Source organism: Simochromis diagramma, unplaced genomic scaffold (assembly GCF_900408965.1).
Source record: "Simochromis diagramma unplaced genomic scaffold, fSimDia1.1 OVJJ01000822.1, whole genome shotgun sequence".
Lineage (NCBI taxonomy): Eukaryota > Metazoa > Chordata > Actinopteri > Cichliformes > Cichlidae > Simochromis > Simochromis diagramma.
The window spans coordinates 1,837,250-1,860,566 of record NW_024387520.1 but is presented as its reverse complement, the minus strand read 5'-3'; the positions used below and the strand labels follow the sequence as shown (position 1 = coordinate 1,860,566).

General features: G+C 41.7%; 1 protein-coding gene across 2 annotated transcripts; it reads left to right on the top strand.

The window, feature by feature from the left end:
* Nucleotides 1-747: 747 nt before the first annotated feature.
* Nucleotides 748-22,773, top strand: epg5 (ectopic P-granules autophagy protein 5 homolog (C. elegans)). Of its 2 annotated transcripts, none has more exons than XM_040019643.1 (46): nucleotides 748-909; nucleotides 1,250-1,444; nucleotides 3,324-3,974; nucleotides 4,083-4,343; nucleotides 4,425-4,623; nucleotides 4,709-4,848; nucleotides 4,948-5,055; nucleotides 5,150-5,223; nucleotides 5,390-5,498; nucleotides 7,232-7,346; nucleotides 7,426-7,576; nucleotides 7,697-7,858; nucleotides 7,955-8,112; nucleotides 8,389-8,540; nucleotides 8,660-8,800; nucleotides 8,920-9,084; nucleotides 9,168-9,290; nucleotides 9,383-9,645; nucleotides 10,005-10,145; nucleotides 10,246-10,390; nucleotides 10,964-11,161; nucleotides 11,333-11,440; nucleotides 11,542-11,664; nucleotides 11,896-12,062; nucleotides 12,156-12,389; nucleotides 12,516-12,639; nucleotides 12,733-12,877; nucleotides 13,192-13,363; nucleotides 13,461-13,623; nucleotides 13,786-13,928; nucleotides 14,059-14,215; nucleotides 14,467-14,661; nucleotides 14,758-14,971; nucleotides 15,450-15,637; nucleotides 15,791-15,998; nucleotides 16,123-16,198; nucleotides 16,642-16,745; nucleotides 16,871-17,046; nucleotides 17,696-17,920; nucleotides 18,020-18,229; nucleotides 19,313-19,457; nucleotides 20,119-20,361; nucleotides 20,519-20,732; nucleotides 20,821-21,039; nucleotides 21,159-21,273; nucleotides 21,360-22,773. In XM_040019643.1, the coding sequence occupies exons 2-46, from the start codon at nucleotides 1,391-1,393 to the stop codon at nucleotides 21,540-21,542; spliced, it is 7,761 nt and encodes a 2,586-aa protein (XP_039875577.1). In that variant the 5' UTR covers nucleotides 748-909; nucleotides 1,250-1,390; the 3' UTR covers nucleotides 21,543-22,773. The 2 variants fall into 2 exon arrangements, with proteins under 2 accessions (XP_039875577.1, XP_039875576.1); XM_040019642.1 differs by having other exon boundaries at nucleotides 3,324-3,980.
* The last annotated feature ends 544 nt before the right edge of the window (nucleotides 22,774-23,317 follow it).

The following is a 23,317-nucleotide window of genomic DNA, read 5'->3' as shown; positions in this document are numbered from 1 at the left end:
TAAGTGGGCTACATGCCGAACTTAAAGGATTGAAACAAAGTATCGATTCTATTACAATAATATAGATCTGATACCAATACCAGCATTGGTATCTTTTATCGATATCTGCCTATCTCTAGCAAAAACGTAAAATAATCAGCAACTGGCTGTATTTCAATGATATCGGAGACTGCAAAGCTGAGTGCAGAATTTAAAAAATTCAGAGCTGGATACAATGATACCCGTTTTTATTTTTAGCCATTTTCCATTGTGGAGGGCTAAAGGTTTTACACTTGTCCATACCTTAAACCTCACGTGTTGTCCCTAGTAGTAAATGCATAAAAATAAGGCTTTTAGGAAAACACTTAATAAACATTTGCTGCCTTGAAAAAGACTCAATTTACATTGCAGTAGTATGAATATTACATAAAATAAACTATATACAAGGTGTCTTTGAACACGAGCGATTCATAAATGTCTGCATGTAGCTTAGAGCCATTTGACGCAGTGTCTTACAGTTTCTTACAGTTGAAGTCCAAAGAGTCGTGCTGACACGATTCTTTGTTTGTCACAGCAGTTTTTTCTTTATCGTGTAGAAAAAAAACAGTTAAATATGTAACTTCTTTATACTGACAGAAAGGGGAGTTTCACTGGTCGGGCCGCGATGTAAAATGAGTTTGACACCCGTCACTAAAGTATGAACATTTGACAGAAAATCGTCTTTGCCTATTAGGTTTGGCCTATCTGCTACTCCGTAGAGAGGTGGAGCAGTCACGTGATCAGAGATTTTGCTCGAGGAGTTCCTGGAACAAACAAAACAAACTGCAGCCTGGCAGCGGACGTGGCTGTCACTGCGTCTCACTCTCTGGGACGATTGGAAATTTGATTTCTTATTATGTGAGCAGCAGCACGGAAAACCGAGAGCCGCTGGTAAATAAACAACTCAATAGAAACACCGCCTAACGAGCGAGTGGCTCGGCGTTAGCGTAGCTTAGCCTTCGTATAGTGTCACCAACTGTACCTCCGTGGGGCTTCATGGTTTCGTTTTCCCCAAAATGTGCTGTCTGAATATTTTGTTCACGCTAGGTGGCCTGCTAAACTTGATATTCTCCGCAGGTGAATCCTGTCAACGGAATATAAAAGTGTGTTTTGTTTACAGTCAGTGACTGTGTTTATCTTGTCAGCACAACCAGCCACGGGGTGCTTATCACAGGAAACAACTCGCTGTCTGTTCCAGCTAATGGTCGCCTGTTGTTTTTGGTATATTTAGATCACCTATAATAACTGCTCAGATGATCAGCGGTTTTCAGGTGATCGGCATCATTTCCACCAGGAAACTCCTCAGTCAGCTGTTTGTGAGAGTGATCTGAGCTGTAAAAACAGCTGATGCGGACACGAACAGACACTAAAAATGGAGGCTGTGAGACCAAAGAAGAACAAAGCAAAGGCCAGCGGAAAATCTCAGGTGATTAAATCAAGTACCTTACAGGTATTCTTTACCTTCTTCTCTTTTCACGAGGGAATGAAGGGCCTTCAAAGTATAAACGTCCCAAACAGAGTGAACACCCCAGTAAAATACATTTCTCTTCACATGTAGGGACAGTTGCAGGTATCCACTTCGATACAGACAGGTGACAAGAATGAAAGTATTGAACCTGTGAACCATCTAGAGAGGGGATCTGCTGCTTTCCCTTGACAGTTTATAATCACTCATCATGGACATGATTGTCATTGTAGTTTTGAGCTTTTAATGTTTGTTTTTTGTTTTTTTGAACTGTTCTTTTTCAGGTTTGATGATTGTACAGAATACATCTTAAATGAGTTTAGAAAAAATCAAGAATTAGGTACACACACTTGAATTTATTTTAGATTTTCACTAATCCACAGAATGTCGAAATTTTGCATACAGGCTCTTACATATCCAAATAATATTAGCAAATTACACCTCAACCAGACACTTGTTGTGCCTATCAACAAAGATTCGGGGATAATTCTGGCTGAATATTTGACCACTCTTCTTGGCAGAATTGGTAGAGTTCATTTAAGTTACCTAGTTTCCTGTTCTTTTAAGCTTAGTCCACAAATTTTCAGTAAGGTCAAGTTTGGGGCTTTCGGGAGCCAATTCCAGAAGCTTAATATTAACCTGCTTTATCCATTCTAAAACAAATTTGGATGTGTATTTGGGATCATTGTCCATTTGGAACACCCAGCATTGTCAAGTTTCAGCCATCTAGCTGTCGATTTGAGATGAAGTTGAAGTATTTTGAAGTGGTCCTCCTTCATTATTCCATCCACTTTGTGCAATGTACCAGTACCACTGGCAGCAAAACAGCCCCAGAGCATGATGCTACCTCCACAAGACTTGACAGTTGATACAGTGTTCTTCAGGTCGAAAGCTTCACCTTGACTTCTCCAAACATACCTCTTCTCATGTTGTCCAAATAAGTCAATTTTGTCTCATCTTACTTTAAAACCAGAGAGCATTTGGCCTCTCCATGTAGGCAGCTACAAATTTCAGTTGATCTTGAAGGTGTCGATTTTAGAATAGGAGCTTCTTTCTTGGTCGGCACCCTCGCAATGACAATGTAAAACTCACTTCACTGTGGACAGTGACACTAGTGTTCTAACACTTTCCCATTCGTGGCAGAGCCACGTGAGTTTTGGTGGTTCCTGGGTTGTTGCTGAACATGCAATTTCCTGCCATCTGAGGGTAAAACAAATCACAAAGCAAAGAGGAACTATCAGTTATAGTCAGTAAGTATAGTAACCCCATCCATGGAACCAGAGAGGTTCAGTAAATTGGTTTGATTATTTTGTAGATGATGTGAGTCATATGCTGTGGTTTTTTGCAGTGGCCAGGTCTCATCCCTGTTAAACCTTGTTGGGAGATTTTAAACTGAAAACTGAAATATTAGACACTCTGCCCCAGTCACCAAAACACCACACGAGTAGCTATCCTATGAAAAAACAGCTTGATCCCTGCTTGATCCTCCCAGAGACTTGGAGCATGTACCAATGCAAGTTGAAGCTGTTGTGAAGGCACTTTGTTTTTCCTTTTTCTTTTTTTTCTTCTTTCAGTCTGTACTTTTATTCTTTAGAGATTGATAATAAATCAAATAACTTGCAAAACACATAAATTTAACATACCACCATGATCCAAACAACAAAAATATCCATGATTACAAATGCAGATTCTTTTTGGCACATTCATAGCAGTGTTTGTTCTGTACTCACATGACTATGGTCACATGTAAAAAGCTGTTACACAAGCTTGGTTGTCCTCCAAAGAGAAATTGATGTGTCATTGTGGGTTTTTTCTTTTTCTTTTTTTTTTTTGCACACAGCTGGTCAGGAAGCAGAAGCTGGCAGAGGAAGACAAAAGAGCCCCAGCTCCCTCAGCTGTACCTGAGGCCTCCACTTCTGACTTCACTGAGATCCCCCTGAGTCTGCCCTATCAGGAAAAGGAGGAGGAGGAGAATAAGCTAGACACTGTTCAGAGTCCTGAAGCCACAGCACAGTCATCAGACCTGCCTTCTGAGAAGCAACAGGCAGAAAACGCAGCATCATTGCTGAGTAAGACTCTACAGCCAAGTCTGAACTCCTCAACAGTGACATCACAGGTCACAGCGCAAGAGACCAAAAAGGAGGAAGAGGAGGCTGATGTGCAGGAAGCTCAGGGGGCTGGGCTTAAAATTGTGCCACAAACCACTGAGCTTGAAAAGGATGAACAGTCATGGAATCAGCTGTGTGTTTTAACTCAGTTTGAAGCTTCAAATGTCCCAAGTGCCCCAGCAATGTATCCGTCTCTTCCTACACTAGAAGAAGGTTCAGTGATACAGTTCTGTGGGGAAGCTGTGGAAACATGTGGAAAGGAACCTGCAGTTTTGGCACTTCCTGATCAGGAATCTTCTCCTCCAAGTTTGCGGCCTTTGGAGTCCGTGGCCGACCTTTCTCGGAGCAAACTCTACCCAGAATTACCCAAATCAGCTTTAGAGGTTCAGGTGATCTAATGTACCATGAGATCAAATTTATTGCTAATGCTAAGTTTTATTTACAATAAAATGGTCTGTATTACTGTATTATTTAATCTTTTTGCTCTGTAGCCGTTCTCACTGGAGCAGCTGAGTGTTTGGGAGCCAGGCGGAGGGTTGCGAGCATGGCTGGAGGGGGTTGAGGTTTGTGCAGCACAGTTTTGTGCTCTGGCGCGGCAGGAGAAACACGAACTGACTGAACTGTTGCAGAACTACTGGCGCTGCCGCAGACAGCTGACCCAGTCGCACACACAGCTTCACACACAGTCATCTGAGTGCAAAAGCACACAGAATCGTCTGTGGAGCTTCAGAGATGAACAGCTCACACTTCAGGTGTGTTTTACAAAACATCTATAGTACAGAAAGATCAAATGTCCCACTATTGCTTTCACACTTATAATTTCTATCTTACAGGGTGTGTGTGCAGATCAGACAAAGGTATGTGGGTATCACCGATTCCAGCAGGCAGAGTTTAGTGAGAGTGTGCAGGCTGAGCTGAGAAGACTGTTTGAAGCTTGCAGTGAGCTGCTCCATCAAAAGGTCGTGCTGCATGCGTACACCGCTCTGCTGTCACGTCTGCAGGTGGAATCATACCTGTACAGTCTTATAAAAGGTGGGAAGAATTATTTTACCTGTACTTCTGATATTACTAGTGTAAAATGTATGTGTTACATCAGTTTTGTCTGTTGCTGTCTCAGATTTTCAGTTAGATGGCCAAACACAGCCGTGTTCCCTCCAACCTCTGAAAGAGGCCATCAGCGTCCTGTTTAGTTTCACACGAAGAGTCCTTGATGACACACAGTTCCAGTCAGACATCCATCACTGGCTTGAGAGATTGGTATACACACAAACCCCAAACCATTTTTCAAACTTACTGCCCCAGTGGTCAAGGCAATTTGTTGTTGCAATCCTTGTGTGTTCCTGGTCTATTCTCCAGGTCGCCGTCCTGCTGCATGTTGGAGGGTCAGGGGAGCACCTGTACCTCCTGTGCCATCTTCTCTGCTGTCCTGCTGGGGTGGGAAAGTGGGCTGCACACTTCCTTCAGGTTAGTTAGGAATACACGCCTGTCATTTATCATTTTATCACGTCAATTGCTATACATACAGAGGAGTAGAGTTCTTCTTTATTATCTTACCCAGATCCAAGTTTGGGGGAACGCCTCTGGAGTTCAGCAATTTATGCAAGCTCTGGCCATTCTAATGTCACCTGCCAGGTAAAAATGCAAGTCTCTACATGAGTTTCTTCTTTTCACCCACTGACTGTGAGCTATACACTGCAAATTATGCTTTTGGCTTTTATGAGAATCCTGGTCATCTTTTTAAGGGCCAACAGTCTAAGATCTCAGAATGTGGAGCTTTTTTTTGCTTGTTTTGACTCAGACATCGTGCAGAGTTCCTGGGCCACATGAAGCCGTGTGAGAGCCAGAGCTCAGGTGCTTCTGGACAAGAATCTGGCAACTGGACCTTAGTGGATGAAGGTGGAGAGGAGGTAAGTTTATTAATGTAACAATTTCATTTTGAAGAAAGAGGCACAGTTCACTTCTTTTTGCAATAAACAACAACAGTGAATCATTTAAAGTACGAGGTGCAAGTTCACCATTTCAGTTGTACATTTGTACCATAGAAATTGTAAACATGACATGGAAATAAAAAGAAAATAGTTTTTATATCAAAAAAGTGATCCAAATGAGTGACTATAACAGGGAATGCTAGTGCTTTGTGAGCTAAATTGGTTTCCCTGTAAGAAAAACAAAAGTAAATTTATATTTTTTAATTTAACTTCTCATGCAGTATTGTTAGCTTATTTGTGAAAATAAAATGTAAAATTATTATATAAAATTCAGAAGCAGCTGTAAATAAATGTAGGTACATTAACTCCTCACTGACTATTGTCTGCCCCGTAGATGGTTCCTTGGTGCCCTCTAGGTGAAATGTAGCCAGTTTTGGTGCATACATGCTTACAAAATAAGAGAAACTTCATCCTCTTTTATTTTTAAGGTTTTATGTATCAGAACACATAAAAAAAATTACAGGAAGTCAGCAGGTCTTAAAATTAGCACTCTTGTTCAGATGTAGCTCTACAAACCTCAGCCATCCTGCTCTTTTTTTTTTAGAGAGGAAACGCTTTCCTCCGTAAACACTCCATGCCTGTTCAGTCTTCTCGTTGTACTGTCATGAACTTTCTTACTGAATAATGGATTTCTTTTCCCAGGTTAATTAGTAGAAACAAGTCCTTTTGTCTTTTTTTTTTTTTTTTTAATCAATGCTGATGTCTTACCTCCTTGACATTGTGTTAACACACCTGAACGCTCCAGACCAGCTAACTGCCAGAACTTCTGTTTTTATAAAGGTGCTCATACTTGCCGATGATCAGTTAACCAAGTGCATTTGATTAGCTGGACCTGACTGCTACTTACCCTTTCAATTCCTGTGGGAGCAATGAGGGTCTACTTGATATTTTTAGACACTGCTTCTCCATTTTAGCTTTGGTTTTGTTAAATAAACAATGACATGGTATAGTGGGTCATCTGAGGTTGTATTTATCTTATTTTAGGACCTGCTAAGCAACAGGTCTTAAAATCAGATACATTTTCTATTATGTCTTGATATATAAAACGTTAGACGTTAAAGAGGGTGTGCTTTATTTGTAAATAACCACATTTATTGGAAATAACCAATATGTTTTTAAGAAGCATCAAAATGTTATAGTCTCTGAAAATAGGGTCTCTTTTTCTTGTTTTCTTTCACCAGTTATGATGCAGGCGATAATAAATATTCAGTCTGCTTGTTTGTAAAGAAGAGCTGTCACAGATTGTAAATTTGTAGAGAGTGCTTTTTAAAAACAAAATGTTCTTGTCTGTCTTCTGATCTTGAGACATCACATCAATGATCTGCGGAGAAATTGTGCTAAATGAACACCTATGACCATTTAAATATCAGTCTGTTGTCTTAAAACAACAACTGCTGCCAGTACTAATGTGTTGCCTAGGAACTGTGGTGTTTTCAAAGCTTTTAAAAGTCACATTATTTTAGAAAACACATTTGTGATTTTTTTCAACATGTTATTACTGTGTACTGTTAAAAAAAAAAAAAAGCAAGTAGCTTCTGCTTTATATTTTGCCAAAAAAACAAAAATTAAAAAATGCCAGTCGTAGCATATTGCAAATACACGCAACATGTAGTAAGTCGGCCCCTAACGACATTGTTGTCTTCTGTGTTTAGGATGAGGACCCAGAAACCAGCTGGTTGCTACTATGTGAGGAAGATCTGATTTTATTGATTACCCAGTTCCCCTTCCAGCAGCTCTACTCATACATGCTTGGGATGAGCAAGCAGGGTAAGAGAGTCAGTCTGACCCATCTGTCTGTTAGTTTGTTTGACTCACGGTGTGAACTAACAGGTGCGTCTGTCCCCAGGTGTGTATGAGCCCCAGGCCTGCTCCAGTCAGAAGATGATGCGGGTGTTTGCTTTCGCTTCCTCGCTCATTGAAATTCTCGCTCTCGGTCTACAAACCTATAACAGATCCCGATACAGGCAGCTAGTCAAACGAATAGGGCACATCATACGGTCAGTTCGCCAAGCACATAAGCAGCTTCTATGTCCTGACACTTCTCAGGCCATATCACAAAGTCAGAGGATGCATTAATAAAATGTTATGTTTGGCTTTTCTTTTCTGCTCTCCCCCAGAATGACAGTTTGCTATGTGAGTGATCACTGGGCCCAGTACGTGAGTGTGACTGATGCCGCTGGATCTAGCTCTCAAGTACACTCTCTGTCTTTGGAAAAACTGCAGATAGAATATGACCATCTTTTCCTCAGAGCTGTTTTACATGTACTCAGAAACAAAAGGTGAGGAGTTAGCCTCAAGTTTCCATTTTAACTGGGAGCAATTTACTTTACAGACTTTGATATTTGTTATTTATTTTGTGTGTTCATCCTCTACAGGTTGGGCATTTGGTTGTTTATGTCTGAGATGCCATATGGGACTTTGTCCAGCTCCATGCTCTGGAAGATCCTTTATGTTATGCAGAGCGCAGAGACTGCAGGGCTAGAAACACTCAGCACAGCTGGTGACACATACTCCTGCATTCAGGCTCTCAGAGGTACAATTAAACACACATAAGATACACAAAATTTTAGCTTTCACATCCTTAAAACTTGCCTGTTGAATATGTTAATGCTCAGAAGTGTCCACTCAGTTTCATCATCATATTAAAAAGGAACTTTTTAAAATATCCCCAAAACATTCAATTTGAGCTTTGAACAAACTTGTTAAACTCATTTTCTATTGTACTTCTTTCCTGGATCTAAAGTTACATCATGTCGGTCTTCTTAGTCTGGAGTTGTCATTGTGATTTTATTTTTTCTCTCGGATACAGACCCACAGCATCAGGCAAGTTTTGAACAGTGGCTGTGTGAGGTGAACAGCTCTGACGGCATCTCGCTCCTCACTGCATTAGCACAAATGGCGACACCCACTCAGCGCTCTGACTCACAATTCATCACCACTATAACTCTCCTGATTTACCAGGTAGGGGGGGCTAATCTTTCTGAAACTAGTATCAACTTTGTAACATAACACAATTCATCATCCCTGATTAGGATCTGTACTGTCTCTGCCTGACATCCATTTCCTCATTTTTGCTTCAGGTCTCTTATGTCAGTGTGTCCACCAGAGAAACCTACTCCAAGGTGGGGAGGGAGTTACTGGCTGCTATAGCAGCAGCCCACCCATATGTTATCTCGGTGCTCCTTGAGAGACTGAGGGACACCATACAGACTGTGGGAATGGTTGGTATTGTGATTCCATAATAAAGGTTTTAGCTGTACATAGTTTTTAGTCATCAAATGTTTAATTTGATTCATGTGACACTCGTGTGTTTTTATTTGCATGTTTTGTTTGTGTGTAGGTGGCTTTGTACTTGTGTAAAGAGCTGCCTCTGAGTCTTTGGCAGCCGCAGCAAGAAGAAATATGCGTGATTGGAGCGTGGCTCCTTCAGCATCCTCTGTCAGCTGTAGAGAACCGGCTGGCCTGTGTCATTCTGGAGGGTCTGAATTGGGGGTTCAACACTCAGGTAGAGAGGATGTCTTAGACTCCTGACAGTGCATTCGTGAGTTTGTCACTACCAACCTTCACTAACCTTGTTTCCTTATGTAGGATGGCTCTTTGTTCCTGCCTTCAATTCTCCACAATGAGGTGGCACTGCTGGTGGCTGAAGCCTATCAGAAGTACCTTACAGACAAACCATACAGTGGGCTCATATCAGAGGGAATCAAACAGGTGGCACATTTACACTTGCCTCACGTCTGCTGAATTCTTTAATGCTTATTTCTGCATTACGCATCATTCTCTCTCTTTCTATCTCCTTTCAGGTCTCTTACCTTGCAAGTGTCCTTCGTTTGGGCGTATCTCCTGAAGCATCCTTTAGTCAGTGGGCATGGCAGCTGCTGCTGAGGCTGAAGCTTCATGGCAATTCTCAGAACCCTAAAGGAGCCTGGGTGGTCCCTGCTTTGGCATCCAACCCACCTCCAGAGCTTACGCACTCTCCTAGCATGCACTCTGTTCTGAGGGCTGTAAAAGCAGGCATACCGATTGGATGCTACCTGTCCATTGCAATGACAACCGTGGGACATAGGTTTGTATTCACACACTAGGAGAACATTTACAGCTGACTTACACATTGTGAAGGATTGAACTGGTTAGAGATGGGTGTAGTTTTTGGAAAACTCAGCCTTGTTTTACCCAAGAAAGGCAAAAACAATTTGAAAATAATACAAAATATGATAAAATAATTTAACACAATTTGATATACAAATATTAATCAATTAATGTTGCAAATAGAACTCTTGCTTTTCAGCAAAAGTGTATCAGGGGCTAATATAGCTACAGTATATTATGTAAGGTGTAGATGCGCGAGGTTTCTAACTTTAGTTGTATGGCAATCACATGTATAAGTTGAATAATCTTGTGTGGATTTTGTCTTTATTTTTTCAGCCTGGAACATTTCTGTACTGATGGTGTTGGCTTGTTGAAAAGTCTGATTCAGTCTCGCCATCTGAGAGCTGCTGTGCATCTGTTAGATAACATCCTACCCCCAACCTATCCTCTTAGCTACTACCTGCTCAACAACGCTCAGTAAGAAACAGGCATCCTTCGTAACACATGTAAAATCTGCAGCTAACTCGAGCACTGACTTTATTCCGACATCTCTTGTCTTGCTCTTTGTTAATGGCAGGTTTGTAAGCTGTATTCAGTTGTTCTTGCAGTACGACAGCGTGTGTCCTCAGGGCATGACGCAGCAGGTCACGCATCGAGTGGCGCCACTTCTCACTGGAACCAGTTATGGAGACAACGTCCGTCTGCTGAACAGCGTCATTCAGGTGCATGGTGAAACTTTTGTGCATGTTGTGTGCAAGATTCCTGAATTTATATGAGAAACAATGAAAGAAAAAAATATGGAAAAGAAGCAGATTTTATTTATTGTGTGTCTGGGGAAAAATGCAATAATGTGCATTTATTTTTTTGTTGTTTAAATTACTATGAAACAGTAATTAAATTACCAAGTGTTTTCCTCACCCTCAACATTGCTGCCCCTCTCTAAGCCTTTTCTGGAGGTTTCTTCCTGTTAAACGGGAGTTTTTCCTTCCCACTGTCACCAAATATTGCTCATAGGGGGTCATCTGATTGTTAGGGTTTTCTCTCTATTATTATAGGGTCGACACCTTATAATATAAAGCACCTTGAGCTGACTGTGGTAGTGAATTGGCACTATATAAATAAAGTTTTATTTAATTTAATTATTCGGGGTAGTTGAACAAATTTTGAGCCAGCCAAACCATGTTAGAAGGGGTTTTGTTTTATTTTACTTTTTTTGTTTTTACATGTAAACACACTCAATAATTCAATCCTCATTACTTTGGGACTCATTACTCATTTTTTAACTCATCTTTCAGAGTCATGTGGTAGAAAGTTCGAAACCAGGCCTTGTTGGAGCTGCAGCAGTTCTGGAGTTTTGGGTGGGAATTCTGACTCAACAGAACTTGTGGTACCGAGACAAAACAGTCCTGTTCCTCATGGATCAGATCTGCTGCGCTGCCTTCACTTACCACCAGGAGGAATGTGTCCAAAAACTCCTGTACCAGCAACATAAGGTATTTACAAAGTGGTGTTTGATTTGCATGATTAAGCAACCTCTGAACTTCACATTAATATTTAATGAGACACAAACCAAACAGACCGGGAATAAGGTGAGGAAAGCTAATTAGCAGCAATGTTTGGGGGGCGTTCTGTTTTTTTTTTACTGTTTTTCATACCCTCTGCAGACTGCTTTGGGTTATCATGGAGACCGGGGTCTGCTCTCTTCTCTGGTTGGTTGGATTTCTGGAAATGCCACACCCTCCTTCATCGAGGGCCAATCCTTGAGTGCTGAGGTGAGAGACAACAAGGCAACAACCACATGTGTAAATACAATTGATCACATTAGTAGAATTCTCCATCCTCACTGGCCTGTTAACATTTATGTTTTCTTTAGATCTGGTTTGCCTGGATGGTGCTGAATATGGAGGGTGTGTTTGAGGAAGATTCTCAGCTGAGGCGCTGTGTTGAGCATGAACTCCTGTCAGAGCTTAATATCTCCCCCGAACAAGCCTTAAAGGTAGACAGTTTATCAGTAATAGGTTCATTATCTCATTACATGATGTGACATTTTACATCCTTCTTCAGAGAAGATGTACTCTATGACCTTTGAATAAAAGTTAACAGACTATTTGCAAAACTAAAGAGCAGAAATATCATAGAAAGTACTTATGATCCTGGTCTACTGCTGTTCAATGATTTGGAGTGTTGTGTTTAGATGATGTTAACAATATTTCTGTTTCTGAGCCAGAAGGCTCAACAGAGGCTTAAGTTGCCGGTAGCCCCGTCTCTGCAGAGGCTTCAGGTATATCGTTGGGCATATCAGGCCGCAGCTACACCACCTGATCACCCCCTCCTACCCCTCATCTGGCAGAAATTCCTGCAGCTCTACCTTAGACAGCCTGGACCTGAGTACGGGTATGATAAACATGCTCATGTGTTATGATCCCCAGTCAAAGAAAGCAGAGAATAGGCAGAATCTGTATCTATCTGTCCATGTGTCTCTAACAGGCTGGCTGCAGGAGGATGTATCGGCAAGAGGTTCTTCCAGGCCTCTTCCCAGGCTGCTTTCCTCCGAGATCTGAGGCAGAGAATACAGGAAGTGTCTGACTTCCACCACGCTGCCAGTCAGGCCCTCCGGGTACTCCCACCGAACACACCCTCATCAGACCAGGGTGACGAAACCCCCAATAATCCCGGACCACCTTACCTCACTTCTCCTCAGCTACATACAGAACTGGTCAGGTATGGTGCTGATCTTGAGACAGAGCTTTTATAAAAACTTTCTTATTTTTTGTTTAAAGATCATTTCCTATATTCCAGGCTATGGCAGGCTCTAAAATTCTCAGCTGCTTGTTTGTTTGTCTGCAGGTTGTTTGGAGTATTTTCTGTGTGGCTGGATGACGAGACTCTGCAGAAGCAAGAAGTGTATCTTCCCTCTCTTCCTCCAGAGTATGAACCACACAGACTGGCACAGGTCATGCAGCGGCATCAGGTGAGTATAATTTTTTTTAATATATATATTATAATATATGATTCATTTATTAATTGTTTTTGTTTTGTGTTGTTTTTGGGGTTGGTTTTGTAGGAACTTTGGCTGGAATATGTGGACCAGGAGCGTCTACAATATGATCAGAGGGAAGTTTTGTCTCTTTGGAAGAAGGTGCAGAGTGAGCCAACATTCCTCCAGACTCAAACCTCTGGTTTCACTGACTACACCAGCCTCAGCAATGGTACGGAGCCAAGCTTTATAGCCAAACGATTAAGCAGGGGTTAATTAAAAAGAAAATATACAGATACCAAAAATGCAATTCTGTAAGAAGTTTATATACTGTGTGTCAGCTTCAGAACAATAAATAATATTTTCTCTGTTCGAGATATTTTTCACAGGAAACATTTTCACTTTTTATTTGTTAGTGTTTTTCCTGCTATTAGACCAACTAGACCAACTGTACACAAGTGTATTTGTTTCACTTTTCATATGTGCCACAATCTACTTCTACTTCCAAATCTAAAAATGCTTGCATTTGATATTGTCTTAATTCAGCAAGGGAGCGTATCCTGTCCAATCTGCAGAAACATCCAGTTCCCCGTTTAGCTCCTGAACTGCATAAGCTGAAGGCACCAGTACCTGAAGTGCCTACCGCCTGTCTCACTGACTGTAAAGCTGCTGCTAAACTGTTAGAGCAGGACCTCAGCATTTTGCAAGATCAAGCCAGGTATGTGTAAATCATAAAATAAAAGCTTTTATTTTGAATTATCTATAAACATAAACAAGCCGCATGCAGATTCCCAAATAATTTATCTTGGCACCAGGATTGCTGTAGCACGTGAAGCCCAGCAGGTGGCAATGGAGCAGGAGCTGCTGGAGAGCCTTCCTTTACTGTTTAAGAACCGACCAGAGCAAGTCACCATGGCCCTGGAGTGTAAAGGGAAGGGTGGACAGCCATGCCAAGGAGCTGCAAACATCACTGTCACAGTAAGACCTCTCACACTGCAGGCTAGCCACGTTTTAAGTTACAGCTTTGGTATGTTTTATTAACGTGTGTGTGTGTGTGTGTGTGTGTGTGTGTGTGTGTGTGTGTGTGTGTGTGTGTGTGTGTGTGTGTGTGTGTGTGTGTGTGTGTGTAAAAATTTGTAGTGTGAGCATGTGCAGAAGCAGGAGGCAGTGCAGACTCAGATAACATCACTGCGCAGGGACCTCAAAAAGCTTCAAACCGATGCTATGGCTCCGCCACCTGAAATCCTGGCCCAGGCTGCCGTTCACACTGAAAACTTCATCACGTCAGTGCAATCAGATTTTATATCATTCATATCAAGATGCATTATATAATGTATAGAATTTTCCATTTGACATATATGAAGGTAGATGGGGAATGTCTTGACTCACGTGCACCTTGTTTCATGGTCTTAGGGCTTTGGTGAATATGCACAAAGCACAAAAATCTCCTGCAGTCCAGAAAGTTGGTGTGTCTGCTTTTTACAAGGTGGTCTCCTTTGTATGTGAGGACACGCTCCGTCATCCACCAACTCGTCAGTACCTGTCTTCATGTGTGGAGGTACTGGGACAGGTGTGTATATGCTCTAACAAATACATGCACATATTGCAGAGTAGCGGTGTTTTTATTTATTGTTGTGTGGAATATATAAGTACAAAAAATGGGTATTTGAGCCAGCTGGAGTACTAGAGAATAACCATAACCACCTTGAATAGAGGGCATAAAGCATTATTGTGTACATAAAGAACACACATCATAGATATGTTGGATGGATTAGCTGCGATTAACTACTCAAATTAAAGTGTATTTAATTTTGTGTGTAGGTATTTATCCAGGGAAATGCAGAGGAGTGTGGCCGTGTCCTGAAGACTATCCTGGAGCAGCGGCGGCTTTGCCCTCTCATTTCCCCCTTCTTCACTCCCAACGCAGCGCCCAGTCAGCTGGTGTTTCTCTACCAAGACGTCGTGACATCGCTGTCCCTCGACAGCGCCGATGTCGTTTTCATGCTGCTCACTAAGGTTAGTCCACGTGCAAGTGGAATGAAGAAATGGGATGTATACGCCGCAAACCACGTGCCAGTTACAATGTCCACTTCTGACTCTTTTCCCCTGCAGTTTGATTTGTCTCAGTGGCTGAATGAAGCCCATCCCGTGTTTTCGGAGAGGACACGTTTGCTGGAATTGGTCCATGGAGCTCTCTGCGTCTGCGGCCGAGACCCCGAGCCTGAGTTTCTCACGCCTTTTCACCTTTTCACCAAACACTGGACCTGGCTTTTACGGCATCATTTCCCCGACCATTACAGCGATTGCCTTCGCCTCCTCATGACCAGTGAGTTGATCTGTTCTGAAGTGATAAATTGCGATTACCCTCGATTTTTATTTATTTTTTTTGTCATTTCTTTCCCTTCGGTGTAGTAAAGAAAGAAAATTTCCTTAAGATACATCTTTCTTGGACTCTTATATTAAACAGCCATTTTTCCCTTCTTGCACATCACGTTAGACCCTGACTGCTATTTATTCTAGAAAATGAATCTAAGAAAATGCATTAATCTTCCTGAAAGGATGCAAGTTACGATTAAACTGATTAATGAAAAATGAAGTCAGTTCATTTTGAACAACAGATGCAAATTTAGTGTCAGTGAGTGATTCATCATTGTTTGGCTTTTGTTTTTCTGGTTTTTGTTAAGAGATTATTCCAAATGGAGCCGCTGATGTCAGCTGTGATTACAGAACTAATCAAGAATAATCAGTTTGGGTGTTTTGTTGGGAACTTCTTCAACAGAAGGATTTTTTTTTAACCTCCTCAGGCTCATCCAACCAGCTGCTCAGTCCGGAGTGCTGGAAAGTGACTCTGCGAGTGCTCGGCTGTTTACCTCCATCCCGCAGCACCAAGGGCAAAGCTGAAGCAGCTGTGTGCAGCGCTGAAGTCTCCACCCGTGGTGTCGCACCCCCAGCCTCCCCCTACAGGTCCCCCATCACCCTCTCTCCTCAGCAGGTAGTCTTGGCGTTGTAAATATATGATTCACATCTCTATTAAGAGTCAGCATGCTGCGCGTTAAGCCAAAGTTTCTTGCAAAATGCTAGTTTGTTTTTGTTCAGTTTTATGACGCTTAAATCTTCGTTTTTGTATTTTATTTGTTGCTAACAGGTGGATGAGACAGTCGATTGGCTGAGTGACTACTTTTTACGAAGTCGTCTCAGTAAGACGGACCTCCGCAGCTTCGGCCTCTATGCTTCCTGGACTCCCTACATCGAGGACGTCGTTTCCTTCTGGGACCATTTGATCAGTTGCCTCATCAATGTGCAGCTCAACAGCTGCGCCCGAGAGTCAGTGGGCAGCAGCAAAATAATGAAAGGTAGCTGCAGATTGTTAACTTACATTCATGTCAAACCTCTGATCATTTTTAGAGTTTAACTTCTAGTTTTGTGCATATCGGTTGTAATGCATCATTGTGAAAAAGAAATATGGCACTCTCACAGCTCTGCAGGACCTGCACAGTAAGACTGTGAAGTTATTTAAGCCATGGATCTTTCCTGTGGACGCTGGCGAGGGCGGGTAAGTGTCTCACATCTCAGACAGGAACAAAGATCTGCTATCAGTTAGCAAGAGTTAAAACAGATGTGAGCATAGAGCAAATTTTAGACAGGGCAGTTATATAAGCTGATCTTTCTTAGTTTTCTTAGTTTCTTTTCACAGGGCAGTCATTAAAGGTTTTAGTTATTACTTAACTGAATTGAATCTTTCAAACCTCTGAGTCACACTATACATTACCCAGAATAAAGCACTGCTGTAGCATTGTTCAGAAAAAAAAGAATGCATTAATTATTTATTGAATGGCACACAAGAATGTCAATAAAGTATGTCCTTTTACATCTCATTGTCATTAATAGAAGGGACCTGATAGGTGAATTTGCAGTTTGATTCTAATTTTAGAGGACAAACCAAGAGTAACAGCAAATTATGGACAAATAATCTCAATAACTGCATCTTTATCTCAGTAATATCAAGTGTTACCCCTGGCTGGAGACGGATGCGAGTGCAGCAGGATGTATGGTTGGCCTCTACATTCAGATCACTGACCTGCTTCATCACAAGTTCAGAGGCAAGTATGCACAAGTAACAGTTTAAGCTGCAGTGATCTTTGTCGTCTGTGCTGTAATAACACGGAGAAGCTAGAACCATAAAGGATGTGTTTACTTACACGTTGTGTGCGTGTTTATGTTGCAGATCGTCTGCTGCCTGGTCAGAGGGGTGCTCTGTGGCTGTGTATGATGCAGTACTGTGAGAGCTGTACCTCACCACGCACACCGGAGTACCTGCTCTACTTGTATCACACACACCTACGCAGCCTGCCCTGGAGACACCTGCACCCTGACACTAAGCTCATGGAGCAACTCTTCAGTGTGAGATACTTTGCCCCTAGACCCCTAACACCTCACACTGATTTAGACATGTATGTCACAGGGAAGCTTGTTAACCTGAGACCATGATCCTTGGCCCCAGTTTCTATTAGTAGCCTGCACTTACAGAAATACAGTCACAGCTCCTTGTTCTTGGAAAAAAGCTGTCTCTCAAAGCCCCTATCAATCAATCTTTGAAGGCTATCCTGTGGAATCTATTAGCATAGATAGGATACTTGAATTCATAATAATAAAGGTCTGATTTAAAGATTGATAAGAATGCATGCTTATCTGTGAACACTGAAGAGTAGCAGAAATTGATATTGGAAGCATGAAGAAGGTTACCAAGCAACCTCTTACATTATTCAAGCTAATATATTAAACTTTAAACACTTTTGATATGTGTGCATCATTATGGGGTTTAATACTCCTACTACTGAGATGTTTAATGATTTATCATAAATAAATTCATCAGTGTATTGATATTTACACTGTTATAGCTACTTTCACAGTAACAGGAGCCTAAAATGTGCATTTTACATTTACCTTGCATTAAGTAGATGTTGTAACTGATACTTTGAATACAGTCCAAAGCAAAAGGGTTTGATGTGTTTGGTGCTTTTTCAATTACTTGCGCTTCTTGTGCCTACAGGTGGAGAGAGGAAGTCCCAAGAGCTGCTTCCTGTTTATGGGAGAAGTGTTATGTGAAGTTAACTGGGTCAGCGTCCTGAGTGACCACTTACAAACACCTCCCGGCTCCACAACATATCCAGCTGTGTCAGAAATGGCCACACAGAAAGAGTCGCACACTATGTTGGTATACCTGCTCTACATGCTCGTTTTTCTGGCAAAGGAGGAACAACTCCTGAGTCAGCAGGTGAGTTCAGGCTAGTGTGGTATCGCATCAGAATCAAGAATCAGACCTGTTTCCTTTTTTCAGTCATTTTTCTTTCTTTTTTTCCTGTTTAACCTCCAGGACTCACCTCTGTTCAGTCTGCTGGTTCAGTCCACATCTCTACCCTGGCACAAACTGGACCTGTCCTCGTACCAGAGCATTCTGGGATACGTTAGCACCCACTACCCTCCCTCTTTGCTTCTCAGTGCTGATTCTGCACCTCAGCTGCTACTGAAATCACTCCGTAGTGCTGCTGGGCTCCACCCCTGCCCCGGTGAAGCTCCACACCAGGTGAGACGTTACAATCCTGTTTGTTTTCTGCATCAGATTTGTTAAGGTGGCGTAAATCTCTTAAGGCAGGCTAAACCAGCAAATGGATTACTCTGAGAACGTTTCAACTCTTGCTTTTGACTTGATCAAACCAATGACAGAAAATTATAAAATATAATTATTAGAATAGTATTATGCTGTATAAAATATATGGCTTGTGTTGAAGAATATAGGAATTTTTGAACAACTTCTATTTCTGTCAGCATCTCGAGTTCACTAAACTGGCATGCCTGCTACAAAAGTGCAAGGTTTGGAACATACACATGAACTCAGGATGTAAGTCAGAGCCTTGGTCTGGGTCAGATTGACAGGAAAACTCGCGTGTTTCATGGCAGAGCTCTTGACCCAGAATCCTACCACAGAGCCACTGTGCTGTCAATAACACTCAATCTGTGTAGCTGCTTTAGATGTATGTTTGCAGTATGACATTTTATACATCACCTGATATTTTTCCCAAAATATCCAATGTCCAAAAAAATATATTGGCAAGCTCTGTACAATCCTTCTAACTTTACATACGACTGTTTCAGGATCTAGCAGAAATACGTGGCAAAAGCTGTGGAAAAAAGAATACATTTAACATAAAGCATGAAACTCACTGTAAATGTAAAACAGACATATTTTACTTATTATCTACAAGGTTTTCCTCTCACAGGAAGGAGCAATAAACAGTTCCTCACTAGTCTAAAAAATAGTCTAATTTTTGACAAAATGCGGTCGTTTACTTCCATTTATTGTGGGCTTGGTAATTTGGGGCTTTTAACAATTTTCTTTAAGCAGTTATTTTCCAAGGGTGGAATGACTGTACAGCATCTTTAATAACTTAAAAAAAAAACAAGAATAGGAGTTAATGATGTAAAATAATCACGTCCATTTTCGGCCTGAATTCATTTAAAGTGTTTCATCTGTTTTAGCAGTCAGGAACCTTTAGTTTACCGAAAACTGATATATATTTTTATAGTCAACAGTATAACAACAAATTAAAAAAATATGAAAAAACCCTACAATTTCTTTCGTTTTTTGTTTGTTTGTTTTTCATATCAGGAAGAGACGCTAAAGGCTGGAGCCTACATTTGCTGGTGTGTGCAATCTCTGGTGACTCTGGAGCAAGGAGGCAGCATCACCCTCACCAGCCTGGAGGCTCAACTGGAAACACTTTTGGAGAGTATCATAACCTTCAACCCACCAGGTGAATTGTCCTCACCATCTTGCTAATCAAAATCTTCAACCATCAGTAAAAAACAGTCTTCTATAACAGAGATGTCAAACTCATTTTACGTGGTGGGCCACATATACAGCCCACTTTGATGCTAAGTGGGCCAGACCAGTGAAACTCTCCTTTCTGTCAGCGTAAGAAAGTTTAACTGAGCATTTAATCTCTCAAATATCTAAATATAAGAAAAAGAAGTGCAGTGAATGCAGTAAATGTAATTGTAAGAAATAAATGTGTAAAATTTCAGTAAAAGAAAGAAAGAGTCTGTTAGCTCGCAGAAAATATCCCTTTGCTTTTTACTCTGAAGCTTTTTTATTAAAACAGGACTTTCTATTGTAAAGAATTGTTAAAAACAAACAAACAAACAAAACAAAACAGGAACCTTTCTGTGATTTTAATTGTTTGGTTTTTTTTTTTATTGTATTGCTTAATTACTTTGGTGTAGTATGATTGGTCACGGGGGAGGTCTTTATCAGTAGGAGAAGCTGCTAAACTTAAGTCCAAACTGCATGCCCTCCTTCTTTTTTTCAATGCTGGGCCGAATTGGAGTCCTTGCCAGGCCAATTCTGGCCCTGGGCCTTATGTTTGACACTCCATTTCTACAGCCTTATTTCTACTCCTTCCTGTTCCCTTTCAGAGGTGGCTTTGGAGCAGAGGCACATGGCGTTCTGCAGTCTCTTCAGTGATGCTTTGGCTTTGCTCAACGGCGTGGGCGTCTCAACAGGCGAGGCACTCGCTGCCCATGTCATTACCTGGCTGGACAGGAAAGGGAGGGGCTTTCCAACTCTTCCCCTTCTCACAGCCTGCTCCCGTTGCCTTGCATCAGTGCGACACATGACACGCATCATGGAGGCATGTATTACAGGGTACTTCAACCATGGTAAGTAACAGTTTAGGGTATGCGGCCCTTTACTTCAGTGCTACCATTTCCCCTGAAAGTTGGTTTAGTCCTTTTCTTTTCAAAACATTTGAAGAGAACGAGAGGATGTCCAAAAACTTGGCTAATTTTTTTTTCCACATCCGTGATTTCAATTCAGCCGAGGAAGAGTCTGTAAGGTGGGGACCTGTGTTGGCATCGCTGCAGGTGCCCGAGCTCACGGTAGATGACTTCCTTTCTGAGAGCCAATCAGGAGGCAGTTTCCTGACGCTCTACGCCTTTATTCTGCAGCGTCTCAACAGTGAATACACAGCAGCCAATGAGAGGAGGACTCTGGCTCTAATTAACACTTGGACCAATCAGGTCTTTCCCAGGTTTGTCCCTTTCACTCGCTCTTGCGTAGCATGTAGCGTTTGTCCTCTGTGAGCTGTAAACATATGAACATGTTTCATTTGTCTCTAGCGGTCCGGCTGATGAAGCCAAGCTGTTTCTGTGGTGGCACAAATCCCTGAATCTTTCAGCGGAGCAGCTGCAGCCACAGGCAGGCTTGACTGAAGTATCAGGTGTGGTCTTGGGCCTGATGAGGTTTCAAACTAGGCTGCTTCAACTGGGAGAAGAAAGACTGAACTCCGGCCTCCTCGGAGCTATAGGCCTTGGAAAAAGGTCTCCTGTCTCTAATAGGTGAGCTGGCTTGCACATTATTAGTAAATCAAAACACCTGTAGTCCATAAGAGTAAAAAATGTGTAAAACAAATTTACAAATGTTCATAACCTAACTGTTTATGTATACAATGCTTTAGGTTCAGGGTGGTGGTACGCAGTCTGGCAGCTTTTCTGTCCATTCAAGTGCCATCAGAGAGCGAGCTTAGACTTCAACCCACCACTGACTTGCAGCTCTCTGCAAAAGCACAGCAAGTATGCAAAAACCTGAAGTGTTTCATTTTCTAGTTTGTAATTATCACCTAAAAATAACTTCTTTTTTTCCTTTCCGATGGTTTCAGATGTTGGGGACGCTGGAAGCCATGCCCAGTAATAAGCAGTACGCCGAGTTAGAGGACTCTGTGAATAAAGCTGTCCAGTTCATTCGCTACCCAGGACATTGTCTCAAAGATGGACCCCGGCTGCTGGCCCTCCTAGCTAACCTCCTATACCCCGACCTCAGATACCTGCACATTATCCGCTGACTGTGAACTCACCTTCTACCTGAGAGTAAACAATTGTTCAATAGAGTCAAAAATCCTGAAGGAGCACAAAAGTTTTAAGTGATGAAGACACTTGTTCTGAATTGCCTTTTTATTGTGTCAGCGGGGGACTTGTGTGACAGAAACTTACTCATTAAAGCTGACTGAACATTTGTGAGGAACAAACCTCTTGACTGCTAGAGTACAGTGAAGGAACACAGATCCGTCAGAAGTTTAAGCAATCATGTGTGCTAATCTTTGACATTTAGGCACTTTATTTTCTTCTGATGTTCATGCCTTGTTGCTTTTTGCATAAGTTGCCTGTTGATTTTCAGCTCCATCGGTTCTGTTCTTGATTTGAGAGGATGTTGCATGTATTTATTGAAGTAGAACTCATGAATCAGAATTCAGCAGCAGGCTCTGTGGGTGTGAGTTTCACACCTGTACATGGAATCTAACAGGAAAAAAAGATGAAGGGTCCACAGATTATTTAGAGGATGTTAAAGGACTCATTTAATAGACCTATAGGTTTGGTAGTACCTTCTTAAAATAGGGTGTGGGACATACCAGGAATGCTGGTAGTTGGGGTTCATTGCTTAACACAAGTCTTGTTTTTTGCTGCTGATGCTTGCATATCCATGATCCGCAGTCTGAAATATTTCAATCAAAGGTACTGTATACAGTAGGAGGTGATCATGTCTAGTAACAGCACATTTGCCAGTATTATGTTCATTTCCAGCCAAAAGTGCTTTCCTTGTTCTGCCAAAGAGATATTATTTTCATCTGCTTAGCTACTTAAACCTCCTTAACCGTGATCTCTGGTTGTGTCATCAGTGTCCGTTAAGTCCAAAACTACAGTCTGGAAAAGCGAAGTACAACTTGTCTTCCTTGTAGAATTGTATGTGCAGTGTTATTCAAATTGCTAATGGTATAACGAGGTTTTAATGCTGTTGAAGCTAGAACAGAACTGGACAGCTTTCTTACTTTAATTACTCCTGTCAACTCACCACTTCTGTTGCTCTGTGCCATCTCAGTAATCATCGAGCTGCACTTCAGCAGCCTGCAGCTCGCCTTATTGCTGGTATTATGTGGTGACTGTTAATGTCAAAAGCATTTCTTTTTTACGAGTCAGTGATCAGGAATGGGTCTGTAAGGACTGCTGCAGGAGGTGTACTCCGTAGCCAAGCAGAACAAAAGAGACATGACTGCTCAATAAAGGGAACTGAACACCTCACAGCTGGTATTTATCAATATAACGCAGCAATCTGGGACCAGATGTTGCACATGGAGCCGCTGAAAGCACAAACAGGACCGGTCCAGACAGCAATTAGAGGTACAATGCATTGTTCAGCCTCTACAACAAAACAAAGTTGTCTTTATCTTCACATTCTGCTCATAATGCTCCTGACGGATAGACTTAAACTGCATCTTCCTCATCAAAGAAGGCAGTTATGACAGAACCTATTGTGGACTGATTTTCATGGACAGCCACATCCTCCTGTTCTCTTCATATGCACAAAGTAACAGTACATGCCCACCACTAAAAAAAAATTTTTGAAAAAAGTACTCTTCCCCTATAAATAGAGCCTTTAAAAAGCAGGGGGTGTTGAAAATGAGCTTTTGTGTGCATGCATACATCCAGCATTTGACACCACCACTTCTGTCTCAGAGAAAAACCTCTCTTCGGGCAACTGTGGTCTCTATGGTTACTGGAAGGGTGGAAGTGAGAGAGGAGGTGTAGAGGACGGGAGAAAAGAAGGGGAGGTGGGAGATGCTTG